Genomic DNA, 17,702 nt, shown 5'->3' with positions numbered 1-17,702 from the left:
TGACCATGATCACCCTGTGACCCAGCACACACCTTCATGTGGTTTCGCTGGTAGACACAGTACATACAGTAGCGCAGCAGACAGGACAGAACGCACACTAAACACATGCCGTTGAGCAAGAGTTTGTTCAATTTGCACATCTTTATAAGACAGGACAAAATGGAAAAGGAGATCGTCTGATTGTTTAAAGACATTTTCTTAAGAGAGTCACATTAATACAAAGATCTATCATGGAATACCAGTATTTTATGTACTGCAGTTGTTATACCACATTTTTATATTCTGTAACATGTGTACATGGTAATATGCCAACTTTGCTCAAAAAGTGTTTCAGTAAGTTCATCCAAGAAAAAGGGAAAAAAAAGAGAGAGAGAGAGAGAGAGAACTTTTCAAACAACATTCAACTCACCATGAAAGGATTACAACACTCTGCAAATGCTCAGGCCTGTGTCATAATGTCTTTCAGCGTTTGTCTTCACCACAAGAGAATACACAAAAATCCAATGCTTCGGGTAAGTTGTTGGAACTCATCCTGGCTTTCATTTTAAAAAAAGTTGGAGTAGCGCGGTAGGGGAGGGGGGGTGTGAGTAAGCTCATTAATGATTTACACAGTCCCAAGACGGAGACGACGCTGGGATAGCAACCAACCGCGAGGATTCATGTCGAGATGATAAGGAAGAGATGTGAGGAGCTCCATCCACACCCCAATGCGAAAATATCCAGATAGAACAGAGAAATAAAATCGTTGCCTGAGGTTCATCATCCAGCGTGTGAGAGAGCTACAGGTTCCACTTCTCTCTCTCTCTCTTTCTTTTTTCTTTTTGCTGTTTTTTTTGGGCAGGGGTGGGTGGCAGGTCCGTCTCTCACACGCTGGAACTAAACTTTTCCTGTCTCCATAGACTTGATCAAATGCTGCGGTATTTCAAAAAAAAAAAAAAGGTAATTTTTTTGATAGCCTACAATTAAACTGCGCGAGCGACAATCGTTTTCATTCGTTTTATGCAACGTCCATAAATTAATACAAACGTCTCCCTGCTTCAGTGGCTTCTCTCTGCATTCGGTGAAGAGATTTTTTTTTTTTTCTGTTTTATTATTTTTTTTTGTCTTAAATCAAAGCAACGGACATTCGTGAACATGCAGAGGGTGAGAGTGCCTGGATGAAAGGAGGGACTGTGAGTCGAGCGCACGAGGCAAAAACAATGAATGAAAATGATAAAAAAAAAGAAAAAGAAAAAAAGGAAGGTTGGTAATTTCATTATTGTTGAATAGAAATGGGGAGGGGGTGGGGGGGGGGGACGACATTCTGCTGGCAGAATCCTAGTAGATGGAAATAGCTTGAAAAAGAATACTTTTAACGCTCCACTGTATGATTTTTTTGGGTCGGGTTTGTTTGTCAAGTTCAAGGTGGAAAACGTGATTGAATCTTCACACGCACACGACCATCTCGGATTCGATCCGTCATCTTTAGTTAGCATGTGGTGGTAAAAAAAAAGGGGGGGGGAATACATTGCAAAAAAAAATCAAAAACTGCTGAATCTGAATCCTGGCGTCTTTCGTGTGTGAACTCAGCAAACCCAGATCACAAATAGTCGAGAAGAAGTGCATCCTGGTGGCGACACGTGGTAATGCCACATGGCCACTTCTCAAGTGAACCTGTGAGTGATTATTATTCATGAATGAAAAAAAAAAACGTGATGAATTTGTTAGCACATACATATATTTTATTTTCCTTGTTACGCCAATAGATTCCTTTCAATATGGCCTTTTCAACTTTGCTCGTCAGCTTCTTCCCTGAAATGAACGTCGCCGCCAGGGTGTCGGGTGGATTCCTCGTTCTCTGTGCGTGTGTGCAGAGCTGTAGCCCAGAGGACGGAAACTCCTGAAGCCACACAGTAGCCTAACTTAACATGAAAACTGCCAGCCAAACTACAAAGTCCAAAACAAAGGCTCACCTTGTTCATTAATTTATATCTAATTTAATTATAATCATTTAATCAAACATATATACAAAAAAACAAAACAACTCAACACTGAAGCAACTAAAATTTAAGCTAAAAAAAAAAAAAAAAAAGTCTAGCAAGCCACTGACTTCCAAGCAAGCCAAACTCTTAACCCTTTAAATGTGTCTTTCCATGATTTTAAATAATTCAAACATGACGCTTAAGTACAAAAAAGGAACTTCTGGACAACTTTTCTTTCAAATTAAAGTACTTATAACCTTTAGCATTAGCAATAGCTTGTTACAGATGGTGTGTCTTTAGGCTGAGCTAGGCTAACTGTCCCTTGGCTTTAACCTTTTTTAATTTTTTTTTGCCCACTCTTAATGTTTCAGATGTTAGCATGTGGCTGATATTTCCATCTGCTGCTTGATATAAAGTCAATAGAATATGCCCCAAACTATCATATTAGTCCCTTGCAATATAGATTTAGTTATGGCTGGATAATGGGGTCACACACCTGCTGTTACAAAATAACAAGAACAAAAACCAAAAAAGAAGAAAAAAAAAAATCAGGCTTTAGTTACAAAAATGTCCCTTCCAAATGGAAAAGCGGTTTCACACCAAAAAGCCGGAAAATTACACAGTTCCTCAAAGCTTGCGTGTGCGTGTGAGTGCTTGTGTGTGTATTTTTTTTTTTTGTGTGTGTGTGGTCATATTACTTAGCAACGCATTATTACCGCCATAAAGAGCAAATGAAGTGGAAAGCGAGTGCAAGGTTTCATCACCTCTCCGGGAAAGTGTCGTGTTGATGGCTCTGAGTTTCCGCCTGTCCTCCAGAGTGTCTTTCTGTGATTCCGTGTCGGGGAACTCTCCCCACTGGATTCACGTTCATCAAGTAGGACAACTAACCAGCACTGACACAGGTAAATACCAAGAAAAGTCTCCTCTAGATTAGGATGAAAACAAATACCATAGCTTTATACTTAAGCCACCCAGGTCACAGTCAGAAAAAAAAAGAACTAAAGAAACACCAGAAAAAATAAGTTAACATAATTTTGACACATAGAATTTTACACTATGTACATTTGTTTTTTGTGTTTTTTTTTTCAAAATTAAAATAGATTTGTCAGTTTTCTGATTGGGTAGGTCCTCTACAAAGCGCTCCATTACGTGTACGTGTGCGTCCGCCCCCCCCCACCCTCCCTTTTTTTTTCCACCCCCCTCCCCTCTTTAAATCATCCAGCGTAATTCCACAGAGGCGGAGTTCCAGGGGCCAACCAACCAGGGTGCAAGTAAGGCTACCATCGTCAAGTCCCTGCCAATAGTTTGTCGGTGGCGTCCTCAGACAGGGCCGAGCCCTTAGCAACGTACATGGCAGACCCTTGAAATACTGGGACAAAAAGAAATAAATATAAAATATATGTAATATTTCTATATATATTCATAAAACCAAACCCCCGGATAGATTTGAACTCTGAAGCGTTCCTCTCCGTCCCGGAATCAGACCGTGTCCCGTATTCCCGCTTGCCTGTTCACTTCCCTTTTCGTCTCCGTTGTCGTGTTTTTGCAGTATCTTTGTGGGAAAACAAAAAGTCATCTTCAAACCTGTACATCGTATGCGCAAGTAAACAAAATGTAAAAGTGCGTTGTTGTTTTTTTTTGTTTTTCTTTTTTTTAAATATGTTTTTTTTGTTTTTTTTAATCCACTATATCCAAAAGTGTTGCAGGCACTTAAGTCCTTCCCGAACTTTGTAGCTGTTTATTCGACAGTGGAGCAGGTTGGTTTGGTTATTCCTGGATTGGTGTGGGTCGGTCCCTCTCTGTCTACATGTCTCTTGTCCGTCCGTCCGTCCCGGCGTAGAAACGGGCCGCCCCTCCCCGGTGCTGCTGCCGCCGCTAGCCCAGGATGTCCAGGTAGACCGGCGTGGCTTTCCCCATGGCGAAGAGGACCTTCTGAATGTCCTTAATGTTCAGCCGCTGCTGCGGCTCCCTCTGCCAGCAGCCCAGCATGATGTCGTACACCTCCTTGGGACAAATCCGTGGCCTCTCCAGAACCCGACCCTGGGTTATGCACTCGATGACCTGCAGAGGGAGAGTAGAGGGGGGCAGCGGAGTGAGACCGGCGACGCGGACCGACCTGATTGCTTCGGGTTTGTACGTAATGAGAAAGCGATGAGCCCGACAGGGCTCTCCTTTGAGGTCTGAGCTAATGAAAGCCAGATGAAAGAGGCAAACAGTATGCATTCACTCGCACATTTGTCCAATACTGAAGGCAGGATTGATTTGTTTACTTATTTTCAGCTTCTTCCGCTCGTCAAAGCAACAATAACCCTGGATATTTGCGGGCGTGTATGTTTGAAAAACTGCTGAAACGCCCATTAATTCTTTCTTTGCTGGACTCGCGCGCTAATTAGCCGCGCCATTCGTTTGCTGCTCCGAAAACCCCGCCTCGATATTTCAGCAAATTCAAGGCCGCGGCCGCTGTAATGTGGCGTATGGGGATTTATCGGCGTATATCAAGTGTGTTTGCTCTGCAACACCGTACAAGGTGTGCTGCTTTCTTTCCACCGTTTTTTTTTTTTTTTTTTTAATTCAGGGTTACATCCAAAACAATATTTACACTTAAACTTATGACGGCAACTTAATGTTCTTTCCATTTGCTTCTCCAGTTGTTAGGGGAGTGAAAAGTAATTACCAAAACACCTGAAGAGAGACAAAAACAGCAGGTTCTCTCCGGAAGAGATATTATTGTGTCGTGTAATTTCATGCTCATCAAGCCAGCAGAGGAACAACAGCGTCTGATGATCTCCTGCTATCCGAAGCTTAATTAGGAACCATAAAGCCACAGTAATCTGTGTTTATGTGTGATTTGATATCATCCAGTTTAAAGTCGAGGGGGAGTTGGCAATGCTGAACACAAAACGCAATACTGGAACAGGCCTATGGGAGAAACTCGTCTGTTCCTCCACCTGTTGCCTCTGCTCTGCTCTGCTCTGCTCTGCTCTGCTCGGCGCCCCCGCACTGCCACCGAGAGAGAGGAGAGGATATCTTCAAGCTGAGCGCGCCCAGTGCAAGGACCCCCTTTGCATCTGACCAAAGATCGGAGCAGATCAAAGGCAAAGAGGCGGAGCGGTCAAAGAGGTGCATCGGTGGCGGCGGCGCTCGGCTCAGCAGCTGTGAAACACAACGGAACATCCTGTTGGTACTTCAGGTTTCTCTCAGCTGGAGGTTTGCTGCTCCGTCGCCTTCCGCAGGTCCTCCAGACTGAAGCTTGAGAGCTGAGAGCGGCTGGAACGCCTGCTGTTACACTTAACACTGACTTTCTCTTGCCATTATCTGTGACATTATGGCCTAACTCGTGTTGTCACAATACTGGATTTCAGACTGCGATACGATATGTTGAAACGTATTGATTTTCTCCTGGAGGGAGTGGAGGGAACGCTCTGAGTGTGTGTGTGTGTGTGTGTGTGTGTGTGTGTGTGTGTGTGTGTGTGTGTGTGTGTGTGTGTGTGTGTGTGTGTGTTGGCGGTGACGCGCGTTGAGTATCCATGTACCGATATTACGGAAAAGTCATATTGAACCGTTTTCAATATCGATATTTAATCAATATATCGATATTTTTGGGCTAACTGTTAGCTCTTACTATATGTACACAATCCCCCCACCATTTCCCCTTTTATCTGGTTCCTTTAGGTGACCTCCGACCCTGTCTGCAAAGGGGTCAAAAGTGTCCTGAGATAACTTTGGCTGGATGAATAAAGGAAAATGGAATATGAACTGATTTGAACACTATTGGTGGTATGACTGCCGGAAAAAAATGATTGATTGATTAATAAATTTAAATGGCCCATATTACTTCCATTTTCAAAGTAAAGTAATTAGTTTTGGTCCGCTTCCAAAGAATAAGCAAGGTTTGTTTGGTCCAAAAATGTCCTGGTTTGAGTTTCCTGGTTTTCCCAGGGTTTCTCTCACAGAGCCTGACGAGGCTGTTTGGACTCTCGCCCCCCCCCCCCCCACCCGCTCCACCCGTGGCTCTGCCATGGAACAGCTCTCGCACTTGTGAGTGGCCAGCCGCTCACTGCTGCCGTGAGCTAGTGGCGAACATGGCTACTAGCTCTCGCACACTGACGCCTCACTCACATTTAAAAGAAAAAAAAAAAAAAAAAAAAGGTCTGCAGAGGTGTTACTATGATAATCATGCCGTCCCCCCAAAAATCCTAATGGCTCCTTTCAGCAGTATTCCGGAAAAAAAAAAGAACCGAGTTGTCATTTTTGTACTTGGTGTGCTAGTTGGCATGCTAGCAAGACAAGAGCTGAAAAAAAAAAAAAAAAAGAAATCAGTTTCCCATAATAATACCCCTTTAAGTAATTATGCCATGGCAGTTTTTGCCTTATGCTTAACTTAATTAAATTCCGTGAGGGAAAAAAGGGAGGAGGGGGTGACAGAACCCTGATGAACCCCAATTATTCATTTTCTGACTGACATCACACGAGTCCAGTGCCAAAGAGTTCAGTGGGCAGATTCCGCACACATCAAGACGTCTGAGACGTGGATGTTTTACTGCAGCATTTACATCGGGCCGACTCTGCCACCGGTTAGTTTGCAAATCGAGTGCACGCAGCTGTTCTCAATTACTGCGGCTGATTAGCCCTCTAGTCAGGTGTACTTTGAGCGGCGCTACGCCGGGAATAACTAATGCCGCCCAAAATTATACTAAAAAGAATGTGAGCTGTTGTACAACAAAGCCTTACACAAGGGTGAAGGAGAGGTGAGGACTGTAAAGGAGACGGATTTCAGATCTTTTGGCTTTTTCATCCAGCGGTCCGGATTTGTGAAATATTCGTTAGAACGGAAAACTCTCCGCTTTCCTGCAAAAAACTCCTGAATACATAAAAACACCAGGCAGGGAGCGTTGCCGCCAGCTTAAAGAAGTGGAAAAGTAGTTCAAGGCAAGGAAGTAAAGGACAGGAAAGGAAACTTTCGTATTTCCCAGTCATTTGAGCTACCAAAACTAAACATTAAATGTGTTAATGTTAGATATTACTCGGTCATATTTTCCAAGATTAATTTTCTCGGGGTAGGAGAGTAGTTCTTTTTCCCTTCAGTACCATTTCTATTGGGTTAGATCAGCCAGGAGTCGCATTCAGTGTTCTTCACACGTCATCTTGTTCGGTGCACGTGGTGAGGTGATGGCAGCGTGCGTCCCTGTTTGCTTCGAACCGCTGCAGCACATTGGTGCCTCTTACTTCAAAATGCCAGGTTGTTCTTTTGAGGTCAATGCGGTTTTCTCAATTTGGCTGGTTTACAAGAGTAATCCTAATTGAATTTTATTGATTCAAAGCGGGGGCCCCCAATGAAGGAGTTAACAAATCGTGGCCATTTTGTCTTGTTGCATCTTGTCTGATGACAAGCGGCATCAATTTATCACCTCGTCGAGTCAGCCCGAGTCTTAGAAACGGAAAATAAATAGCGGCAGGCTGCAGATTTAAGATCCAGTATGTTCTAAATGTTTGTTTTAATCCGTTATTAAAGACGACCATGCTTCCACCTTAATTTCACTTTAATTACTGCTGTGGTTCTTTGAATGTGTGTGAACCAAAATGACTGGTTTTGCTCAATGGGCAAAAAGGAACAGAATCACTTTTAACATTCACCACTAAACAACAACAACAACTTGAAGCTTTTGCTCTTAATGTGTGCACAAATACTGGAAGTGTCCTTTGGTAATATCCACACTAAATACCAGCACCAAGGGTTGTTTTTGAAATAGCTTCAGGCTGCTTTTACCTCGTTGTTGCCCAGCTGGAACCAAGGCTGCTTCCCGTAGGTGAAGATCTCCCACAGGATGACTCCGAAACTCCAGACATCGCTCTCCGTGGAGAACTTCCTGTACATGATGCTCTCCGGTGGCATCCAGCGAATGGGTAGCATGGTGTGTCCTCCAACCTGCGGAGAGGAGAGGAGTGGAGTGGAGTGGAGAAGCCATCTTTACTAGCGCTGGGGGAAGCACAGATTGAAAAACACAGTCACCCACGTGACTAACCCCCAGGGAGTCTGGGGATTAAATGGCCCTGCGTGTAACTGATACAGCCAGCTTTACATCTCATGAATGTCTGTTTTGCTTGCACGGAGCTGCAAACGCTGGCGCTCCCCCCCCCCCCCCGTACACCAACGTGGCTCTGAAGATATTGGAATGCTTTCCATATTCTTCGCATGGAAGCCGCCCCTTTGTCGAAGACGTGAAATAGCAATCTGAAATCCCTTCTGTGCGGAAGTTGTGGCCCAAAGCCAAGGAGCCAACGACCAGTCAGAGATCAAAGGCATGACAATAGATGTTATCATCATACCTCACAAAAAAACAAAACAAATATATATATATATATATTAGGGCTGTTGAAGTTAACGCATTACTATAAGTACGTATAGTATATGTATGTAATCGTTTTGGAATGTTCCAAAGAAAATAAATATAGAATATTTATGAGGAATTATTACTGTCCTCTCCGATTTCTCCAAGAGTGTAAGAAACACAATGAATTTCTTGTAAACGTTACATATAGAGCAGGGTAAAGAAAAAAAAAAAAAAAATTCATTCGCGATTAATCACGAGTTAACTCAGGACACTATGTGATTAATCACAATTAAAATAAAAAAAATTTAATCGACTGACAGCCCCAATATATATGTGTATAGATATATATATTTATATGTGTGTGTATGTATGTATGTATATATATATATATATATATATATATATATATATATATATATATATATATATATATATACATATATATGTGTATATATATATATATATATATATATATATATATATATATATACATATATATGTGTATATATATATATGTATATACGTATATACACACACACACACACACACACACACGTATGTAAATGTGCGTATACACTATATCAATGGAATTGAATGGATTTCCATGGATGGTAAAGGACACTTCCATTGCAAATCCATCTTAATTTATCCCCCCTCAAACACGCCTCCTGCATTCAAAGAGGCAGCGGAGGCATCAACCGTTCTCAAGGCTCGGGGACGTCTTCACACCGGCAGAACATGAAATGAAGTCCCCCCTTCTTTCACTGTAAATCCTCAGAGACGGGATATTAATCGATTAAACAAGCAGCCATTAATCACGCTCGCTAACGGCTTCCATTAGGCCGCATTGTTTTTAAATCCATTTCCCTCTCGTGCCAGTGGCTGTGCTTTTTAATCACGGCGGCGATGAGCTGGACAAGACGGATGCAGGGACGTGCGAGCGAAGTTTTCAGATCGCAATCCTCGGGCAGTATTAATTACTGTGATCACCACGGAGCTCGGGAGTAAAGACAATTATTGACACGCGCCGTTATTAACATGCCGCTGTGATTCCATGTTGTCAGAGCTGTCGGAGCTCCGACGACCTGCTGAATTGCTGCTACCGCTACTGCTGCTGCCGCTGCCGTGATTTGTTTCCATCCGACAGACGTGCCCAGAAGCACAACTGCTCGGTAGAAAGAGACGTCGTCGAATGACATCAGAATCACGTAGAAAATAATTTATGACGATCTGCTGCCATAATGAAGCAAGTTAACGCAAACACCTGTGCTGTTTACGATAACAGACATGCAGTTCAATGTTTTGCTCACTCGGGCTATTAGCTAAGACAACTCACATCTCTGATGAAAACATCACTCTGTTATAAAGATAACAGACTTACAAATTCAAAAAAAATTTAATGTATCCTAATAGTGAGCAATGGAAAAAGTCAACCCTGGCCCAATAATCCCATCTTTATTGTATATAGCCAACAACCAACCGCTCATCTGCATCAACGAATTATCAGCTTGACACGGTTTAGAATTCAAATATTGGTGAAATTGGAAAGTGGCAAAACACAAAGTGAAAAAAAAAAAAAGAGCGTAAAGTAATAGGAAATAGGGAAGGATTTACTTCTGCATAAGTAAAGCCTCCAGCGATTCCTCTGACTTGCAAATCATCTTGTGATTCATCTTAAATACACAGGTGCACAAGAGCCCAACACATCTACACAAGTACCAAAATGAAACAAAACAGGCACAGCCTGGTGATAACAGTGATGATTACTGCCTAGCCTTGGCCGAGGAATGCTAAAAGCACTGCTGGGAAAAGTAGATTTTTAAAACCTCGCTGTCCTTATGGTTTTATCTTCGTATTTGACTTGGCCACTGAGGAAAAGCATAAAACGCTTCTTCTCGCCCTCCCTCTCTACTCAAACTCACTGGAGGCGGCACGGCCGGGCAGAGGAGGGGCAGCGTGCAGCTGAAGCCACAGGAAAAGAGACAAACCAAAAAAAAAAAAAAACAGCCTTCGGTCAACAAGAGAGGTAAAAACCAATAAAGCCATAATCCCATTATATCCCCATTATAAGCCATAAACCCATTTCAACAGGAAAATGTCACAGCAGGCAGTGTGCACATGTTCACCCGCCACACCGTACACACACACACACACACACACACACACACACACACACACACACACACACACACACACACACACACACACACACACACACACACACTGCAAATTTCTTTCGGGGCCGAACAGGGAGGAAGATTACACACTGCGGCAGTCTCCAAATCTTGTACAAATAAGTTGGGAGAGAGCACACAGCCTGAGAGTGATGTCTGTGTGTTTAGCGTCTGCTGCGTCACTGGACGCCCTTAAACACACAAGGACTTATAGAAAGGAAAAAAAAAACAAACTTTGAGGGCTCACAAGTGAACGCGAACAAAATGGACGAGCAACTTGAGGTGCCGCAACAACGAGGCGAGTTTGTTTTTAGCACTCGGTAGATAATTGCGTTCCGTCGTCAGGGATGCTGAAGATGGAGCCGCCAGGTAAGAGGAGAGGAGCGATGCCGCTAAGGAGGTTCATGAATGCAGTGCAGGGGAGGCACGAAGAGGCTGGGGGCAGAGGAGGGTTCAGAGGACAGGATGGGATAGAGGCGTGAGAGCCGCCGTGGCGACCCGCTAACGGGAACAGCCACGAGAGAAAGAAGAAGTTGTAGGTAATTATGTTAATGACCTTGCAAAGTTGTTTTCACCCCTCACAGACAAACATCTATAAACCATTCAAAATAAATGGACAAAAGTCACAAATTAAAAAGAATACAGCTTACCGAGATTATTTGAAAACTATTGAAAATAAAATGTTAATTGTGAGAAATAATAAAACAGACAGTTATCTGCACGAAGATGAATAGCTCTTTGGTTTGACCCTTGATCTTGTAACGATCTCATGTGTTACATTTGAAGGCCCCGTCTATACAAATTAGCTGCGTCCAGCAGTGACAAAGCATATAAGCCAATGTTAATCCTTTCTTGCCCCCTCTGATGTCCCACTTGATCTGGCATCTTTGTTAAAGCAGCTGAGATGTCAGGGCAAAGTCACTGACATCCTGCACGGTGTCACTATTAGGCAGCGAGCTTATAAGGAGTCCTACTCTTTAAATCCAGTCAGAAATGCTTATTATTATTGGATTAAAGCACAATAGTCCTTTAAGTCGAGTGGCTTTTTCTCAAGAACCTGATTGAACAAAAAAAAAAAAACAAGGTGATGGATTTCTTCAAAAATGACACGCTGGGTGTCTGCATGACTTCTTTTTTATTTATTTTTTTTTTACATTTTTGCCACAATGACACTTAGCACTTAGATCAACTTTAAGATGCATAGTGTTTTTTTTTTTTTTTTGATTTCCACTGTTTATTTGACTGATCACCGTCAAGCCATCGCCCTAAATTCATTTTCTGAGCTTGGGGACAAAACGAAAACAAACAACAGTCGCATGGGCACCACATGGTGCGACACATGCAGCCCCTAATCAAGAAGAGCCTTTTGCTCTACAGCTGCATGTACCCTTTCATTCTGCATCTATCATTCACCTCCAGGTTACAAAACAATCTGAATCTCCATCCACCAGCTCCAACATCTGTGCGCCTCAAGCTGTATGTACCACTGGCCACTTAAGAGGAGGGGAAAAAACAAGAGAGAGAGACAGAGCGAGTGAGTGAGTGTGAGAGAGAGGGAGAGAGAGAGAGAGAGTGAGTGAGTGTGTGTGAGAGAGAGGGAGAGAGAGAAAGAGAGAGAGAGAGAATTACGAACTCCCACCTACTTCCACCCCACGCTCACAGAGTACTTCATTTGACAGCCAGAAACAATCTTTGACTGTTGTGTTAAAAAAAAAAAAAAGCTCCACTGACAACAGGCTGCACTATTTTGGGCATTTAATTACAATGTCCTCCAGCGGAGACACTTGTTAAAATTGAGCCAAGTCTGCTTGTTTTCACTTTGTCTCTCACCTTAAAGCCCCGGTGTCTGAGGTGTAAGAACGTCAACGTGAATCGCTGTCTTCCCAAGTACAACTTGATCTATAAACTTTCCCCGTCAGGGTAAAATCACAAAACCCAAGAAGATCCATATTCTGGGATGTCGAAGATACACGGTGGAAGTTTATGTTTACTATTAGAGCTGGCACTTACTTTTTAGCGACAATGTTCAACGTTGAATTGATCTTTAATTTCATACCATCAGATTCCTTCAGATGTTTACTATTAGAGCTGGCACTTACTTTTTAGCGACAATGTTCAACGTTGAATTGATCTTTAATTTCATACCATCAGATTCCTTCAGATGTTTAGCACCACATACAGAATGATGGAAGTTTAATGCATTTTTATGTCTTCTTATATATTATACAATGTTATTAAATATCTAAGAAAAATCTTTTATGGGACCAACATATGCAAAACCATTTTCTGTATAATTGTTTCCTAAAAAGTATATCCTGTTGATGAACGGCCATGACGTTGGAAGAACTGAGAAAAAAACACTTTTGCTGGCTCCTTTATTTTTATTTTTGGCTAAAACCTTACCCAGGTCAATAACAAGACCCCAGTCAGGTATTGGGTCCACCCTGTTAGGCCACCTTGTTTTTGAAGCCAAAACCTCCTTTTATTTATTTTATTCTTACTGGAGGCTGCAAACACAGGGCTAAAAGACTTTATTTGTTTTAGTTGTTTTTTTCTTCATTTTTAATTGGGCTTTATTAATCCTTTGTGCGAGGCATCTCTACTGTAGCCAATAGTTAAACAATAAAACCTGATTAGGAGTTTGATGAGGGACCTTCCCTGCAGGTCTCCCATTTTAGGTTCCACTTTAATTCATTTATCTCAAAGCAACAATGGAGCCCAGTTTGATTGCAGATTCAGTTGCGCAAAAGACAAAACGGACAAGTGAAAATCATCCTCTTCACTGTTTCCTGGGTGGATGGACCTGAGCTACATACAGTAACTAGCTAGCTATTGTATTCCGTATGTGCTAGCCATAATAGTAAAACAGAGCAATATGTGATCAAGCTGAAGGTGATTATGACATTGTGACTGCAGCTGTTTGCAGATGTCTGTGCCATCCAATCTGCTGAGGACAACATCTCCCCCCAAAATCCAAAACTGCGTCATTTCAATGAGGCACTGATTGGATGTTGAAATTCATAATTATCCCCTACGCTCTGAAATAAGCTTCTGGAGAGCCGATCCGCTCAGTTGGGGGCAACACCATCAGCTGGTTGGAATGGAACTAAAATGCACCAGTTCACATGGCTGCAACTTATCCGGCTGAAGAAGACACATTCATTCAACAAATTGATCTTTGAGTCCTTATTATCCGCTGGTTCTAAAGATTACCTAGTCATATTTTGCTGTTCTTGTTCAGGTTGTTTTGTCACGTCCAACATGCTCGGAAGACAAACTGGGGCACCACGACTTAGAATTGGAGATGTCATAAATGTCTGGTTTGCAGAATAATGACTTGTTTGAGAAACACACACAAAAAAAACAAACATAAAACAAACAAACAAACAAAAAATAATAACGAGCAACAACTGCCTGACATAATAATACACCTTCACAGTCTTCTTTGAGTATAGATCGTAGTGTTGGATAACAACCACCTCCATGCGATTATTTACCTCGGAGCACCTCAAAGTAACACTAGTGGATCCATCAGAAGTCCATCAGCTCGTGCAGGCACTTGCCTTGGAGCGACATTACAAGGTCACGAGCCGACTTTACATTGCACACAAATCAATAGTTGAGCGCGAAGCCCGGGGGTCAACAAAACCATACGAGACACTTCAACAGCACCCATGTAATGACTTTGAATCAGATCACACAACATCAACAGCATCAAACTCAAGAGTGCTCAACGTTTGGTTCTCACTTGTATCACAGCTAAAAACACAGAGGATCTTTAAACTCTCTGTTTACATTGCGACGCTACACAGATGGAGCACACTTGTAAAATGACTGACCTCCACAGAGTTATGTCATCAGAGAGTGTCTTCTCCCCCTCACATTAAACCATTGCAAGGTTTGGCAGTTTTTCTGCCTCTAATATTGGACTGTGTCTCATCAAGGCGTCTTTCCTCCGTTCGATTAATCTGTTGGAGAATTTTTTCATTATGTTGAGCATAATATTACCACGGCTCCTGGAGGCCCCTCTGCCTCATTTGCACTCGGAAGCCTTTCAAAGCAAAAGCAGCAGCAGCAGCAGCAGCAGCAGCAGCAGCAGCAGCAGCAGCAGCAGCAGCAGCAGCATTTCTCTGCTGTTTCTAATCTAATATTGCTGCATTTATTTTCACACATACCGTAGCGTAGCGTCACCATGTTTACGTTGTACCCTTGCAGAATATACCCGTGAGTATCGCCTTATGTGAGAATGCGGAAACCTTTCATCTGTTAAAGACGCCGTACCTGGCCTATTCTTGTATATATATATAGTTAATTTAAAGTTAAGTTAAAGACAACATGTTTTCTTTTTTTGTTTCACGTCCACAGAAAAAAAACGTTTTTCTTGTGTGAGACTTCGATAATTATTATTATTAGTGGGATTCCAGGCTTTTGGTTCTCAATTAACAATGATAAAGGTAAGTGTAAATCCACGTCAGTCGGTCTTCCCCTATAAAAGAACTCAGATGGTGTTTTGCCATCCAGCAGGGTTGGAGTTTTATTTCCCTCGCCACACAGCATTGATTGCGGTGGTTGGTCTGCAGGCCCCGGGCCAGACGTACGCTGACTTTACACTCCGCCCAGCCTCATTAGACAAGCCACATTTTGGCATTGTACACAACATTAGGGCAATATCGATGGCACAATCTTTTGACCCCGTCGTGGCTCGGGGGGGGGGTCAAGATAGGTGGGGTGGAATTGAGTGGTTGGCAGGGCGTGGGGTGGGGGGGGTGGGGAGCACCAATGCTCGTCCCGGTGGAGTTTTAAAAAGATTAAACCAAATTAATTAAGTTGCTGTTAGTCTAAACGACTTATCTGAGGTCTAGCCTGCCCATCGCATGCTCGGCTAAACCCCACCAGATGCATACTAATGACTGAGCCCCGGCTGCTCTGACTGGTGGACTCTCCGCTTCCCAAGAGATCAAATGCCATCACCTTGTGTTTTTGGTGACAAGGCGACGGCAATTAGCCCGAGACATTTGGGAGGGAAGGAGGGACAGAGGGGAGGAAAAAAACAGAAAGAAAAAAATGAACATGCAATAAAAATAAAATAATTGCCCCCCTGTAATTACCCTCATCTTTCTCACTCAATGTCACATGGAGATGCTGGCAATACTCTGCGGGGAGTGAGGAATGAGTCTGGGGCTCTTTTTTTTTGTTGCTGTGTAAACTGGATTAGTGCTCTGCCTGTCCCACCGTGGCAGGGGAGTGATTGGATTAACGGCGTGGAGAGCACAGCTGCATAGCAGGGGGATAGATTACCGGCCCAGTAGGGCTCTTCGATGGGCGCTTGGCGAGCCGGCAGGGAGCCCTGGGACGGCCCCAGACATCTTAAAGGCGCTCCGATAACCATCTATATACTGCCTCTCCTGGCTCCGAGCACGCTGCTATCTTTGGTCTCGCGTCTCAGACGGGAGCGAACACAAGTTCACTTTTAGAGGCTATGATGTCCATTAGGGTCTCTACCTGCTGCAGCTGCTGCCAAGTGGAGATAAAGTGGTATCTACTGGGGGCTGCCGGGTGGTGAAAGTTTCAGAGGGGTTTCAGTGCACACATGCGCACACACGGCTACAATTTTACTCTATTTGTGTATTTGAAATTACTTGTGCAACGCAAGACATTCCCCAGAGTTCCCGACAATTTTCTGTCTGCGAGTAGCCGTGTGAGTGTAAGATAGACATCAGTAAATTAAGGAAGGTGTTTGGATCTTAACTCTACCCAGAGAATATGCATCCTAGGATACCTAGAACTACAGTGTATGCATTCACAGCATATGCTGATAAACTGATTTACCAAGGTCCAACATCAGAGGCGTATTTTTTTTTTTTGTGTTGCAGGTGATCTACGCTATACACATAGGGGTAGATCCTCAAAGCGATTGCGTGGCTTTTGCGGCAGAAAATCCGTGTAAACAGCGCCAAAAACAGTGACCCTGATCCACAGAGGGGTGTTGGTGACTAACGCGTCTTGCGTCTTTGACTTTCTTTCCATTATGGCAGCAGTCTTGGTGAGACGGAGGAGGCATCGTACTGCCAGGCGCGCACAGGAGCGCGTTTATCCGAGCAGAGTTTCACTGTCAAACTCACGCACTCACGAACAACCTTTGGCGCAAACTGCTCTCGGGTTGCCAGACCGCAACATTCGCACCTGTTTCAGGTGCCGCATTCGTGGGCGTGTTTGCGCCTGCATGTCATCAGCGCAAAAACCTTTGTGGATCCCCGCATCTGTGGCGCAGATTGCGGGCGCAATCCCGCCGCAAAATGCGCCGCATTTTAGCGCTGCGGCCCCTTTTTTTGAGGATCTGCCCCTCAATGTTTTACGCCTTCTGTCAGAAACTGCTGCATCTATAAATTAAACAAGTCAATATCACTAAAGTGACTGTGTGTTATTTTGCCCTTGTGACAGTGGCGACCCCCTTCGTAGATCCGTTTCGTCGTCAATTGATGACGTCTGTTTCCGTTTTTCCCCACGTACAAACCTTTAATAACTCTAAGGGTAAGATGCACAAAGGAAGGAGCGCAGCGGTAAATTGCGCCGCAGTTTGCGGTGACTTGCCGGCCATAATCTCCGCCACCTTTGCATCATATCCAGAGAGAATGTTTGCGCTAATGATATGCAGGCGCAGAAACACCCAGAAATGAGGCACCTGGGGAGTCAGATGCGCAAATTGCGCCCTAGTAATCTGACCGCGCGATAGATGGTCAGATATTATAACGTCGGTGCACACCTCAATCAGCAGAAGTTGAATTTCTGACGGAATGCTTTATTTCTGTTGTTGTCAAATAACACGCGTATTGGCTTTCTCCTGAACTCACGTCCCTCCAAACTCTCTGTCGTCCTCTTAAAGGGGCATTATAGCATGTTCGCCCCATACCAACAGCAACATTAATAAACAGTGGAACACATACAAAACTGAACACACGTCAGGAATGTCACAATACGAATTTGAGTGTAGTTGTGCAGCAAGAACAAAGCCGAACCTTTGAATAATTTGAATTAGTCTGATTTCACAAAGAGAAACTCTGGCGCTCCTGTGCACTCCGGTAATTACGACCGCTGCCATGATCGGAAGGCCGTCAAGGCTCGTCAGTGTATTCGTATATATTTCATTGTGTTATATATTTTACAGTAACCGCCACCTGAGTGTGATTTGAAGCTCTTAAGTGGCTGATCTGATGGAGTAAGTGCCGCTTTCAAGT

General features: G+C 43.4%; 1 protein-coding gene across 1 annotated transcript in view; it reads right to left on the bottom strand.

The window, feature by feature from the left end:
• Nucleotides 1–3,589: 3,589 nt before the first annotated feature.
• The window catches only part of ntrk3b (neurotrophic tyrosine kinase, receptor, type 3b), a 201,539-nt gene continuing 187,426 nt past the window's right edge, over nucleotides 3,590–17,702 (bottom strand). Inside the window, exons 16-17 of the mRNA XM_076030768.1 lie at nucleotides 7,729–7,887; nucleotides 3,590–4,022 (exon numbers count right to left, since the gene is read on the bottom strand). Coding sequence (XP_075886883.1) covers nucleotides 3,837–4,022; nucleotides 7,729–7,887 — 345 coding nt within the window. The 3' untranslated portion in view covers nucleotides 3,590–3,836. The remainder of the gene's footprint in view (nucleotides 4,023–7,728; nucleotides 7,888–17,702) is intronic.

Source organism: Nelusetta ayraudi, unplaced genomic scaffold (assembly GCF_046127955.1).
Source record: "Nelusetta ayraudi isolate G7.1 ecotype Tasmania unplaced genomic scaffold, CSIRO-AGI_Nayr_v1 ptg000002l, whole genome shotgun sequence".
Lineage (NCBI taxonomy): Eukaryota > Metazoa > Chordata > Actinopteri > Tetraodontiformes > Monacanthidae > Nelusetta > Nelusetta ayraudi.
Note: the sequence above shows the minus strand (reverse complement) of the source record. Positions and strands in the feature narration are given on the sequence as shown.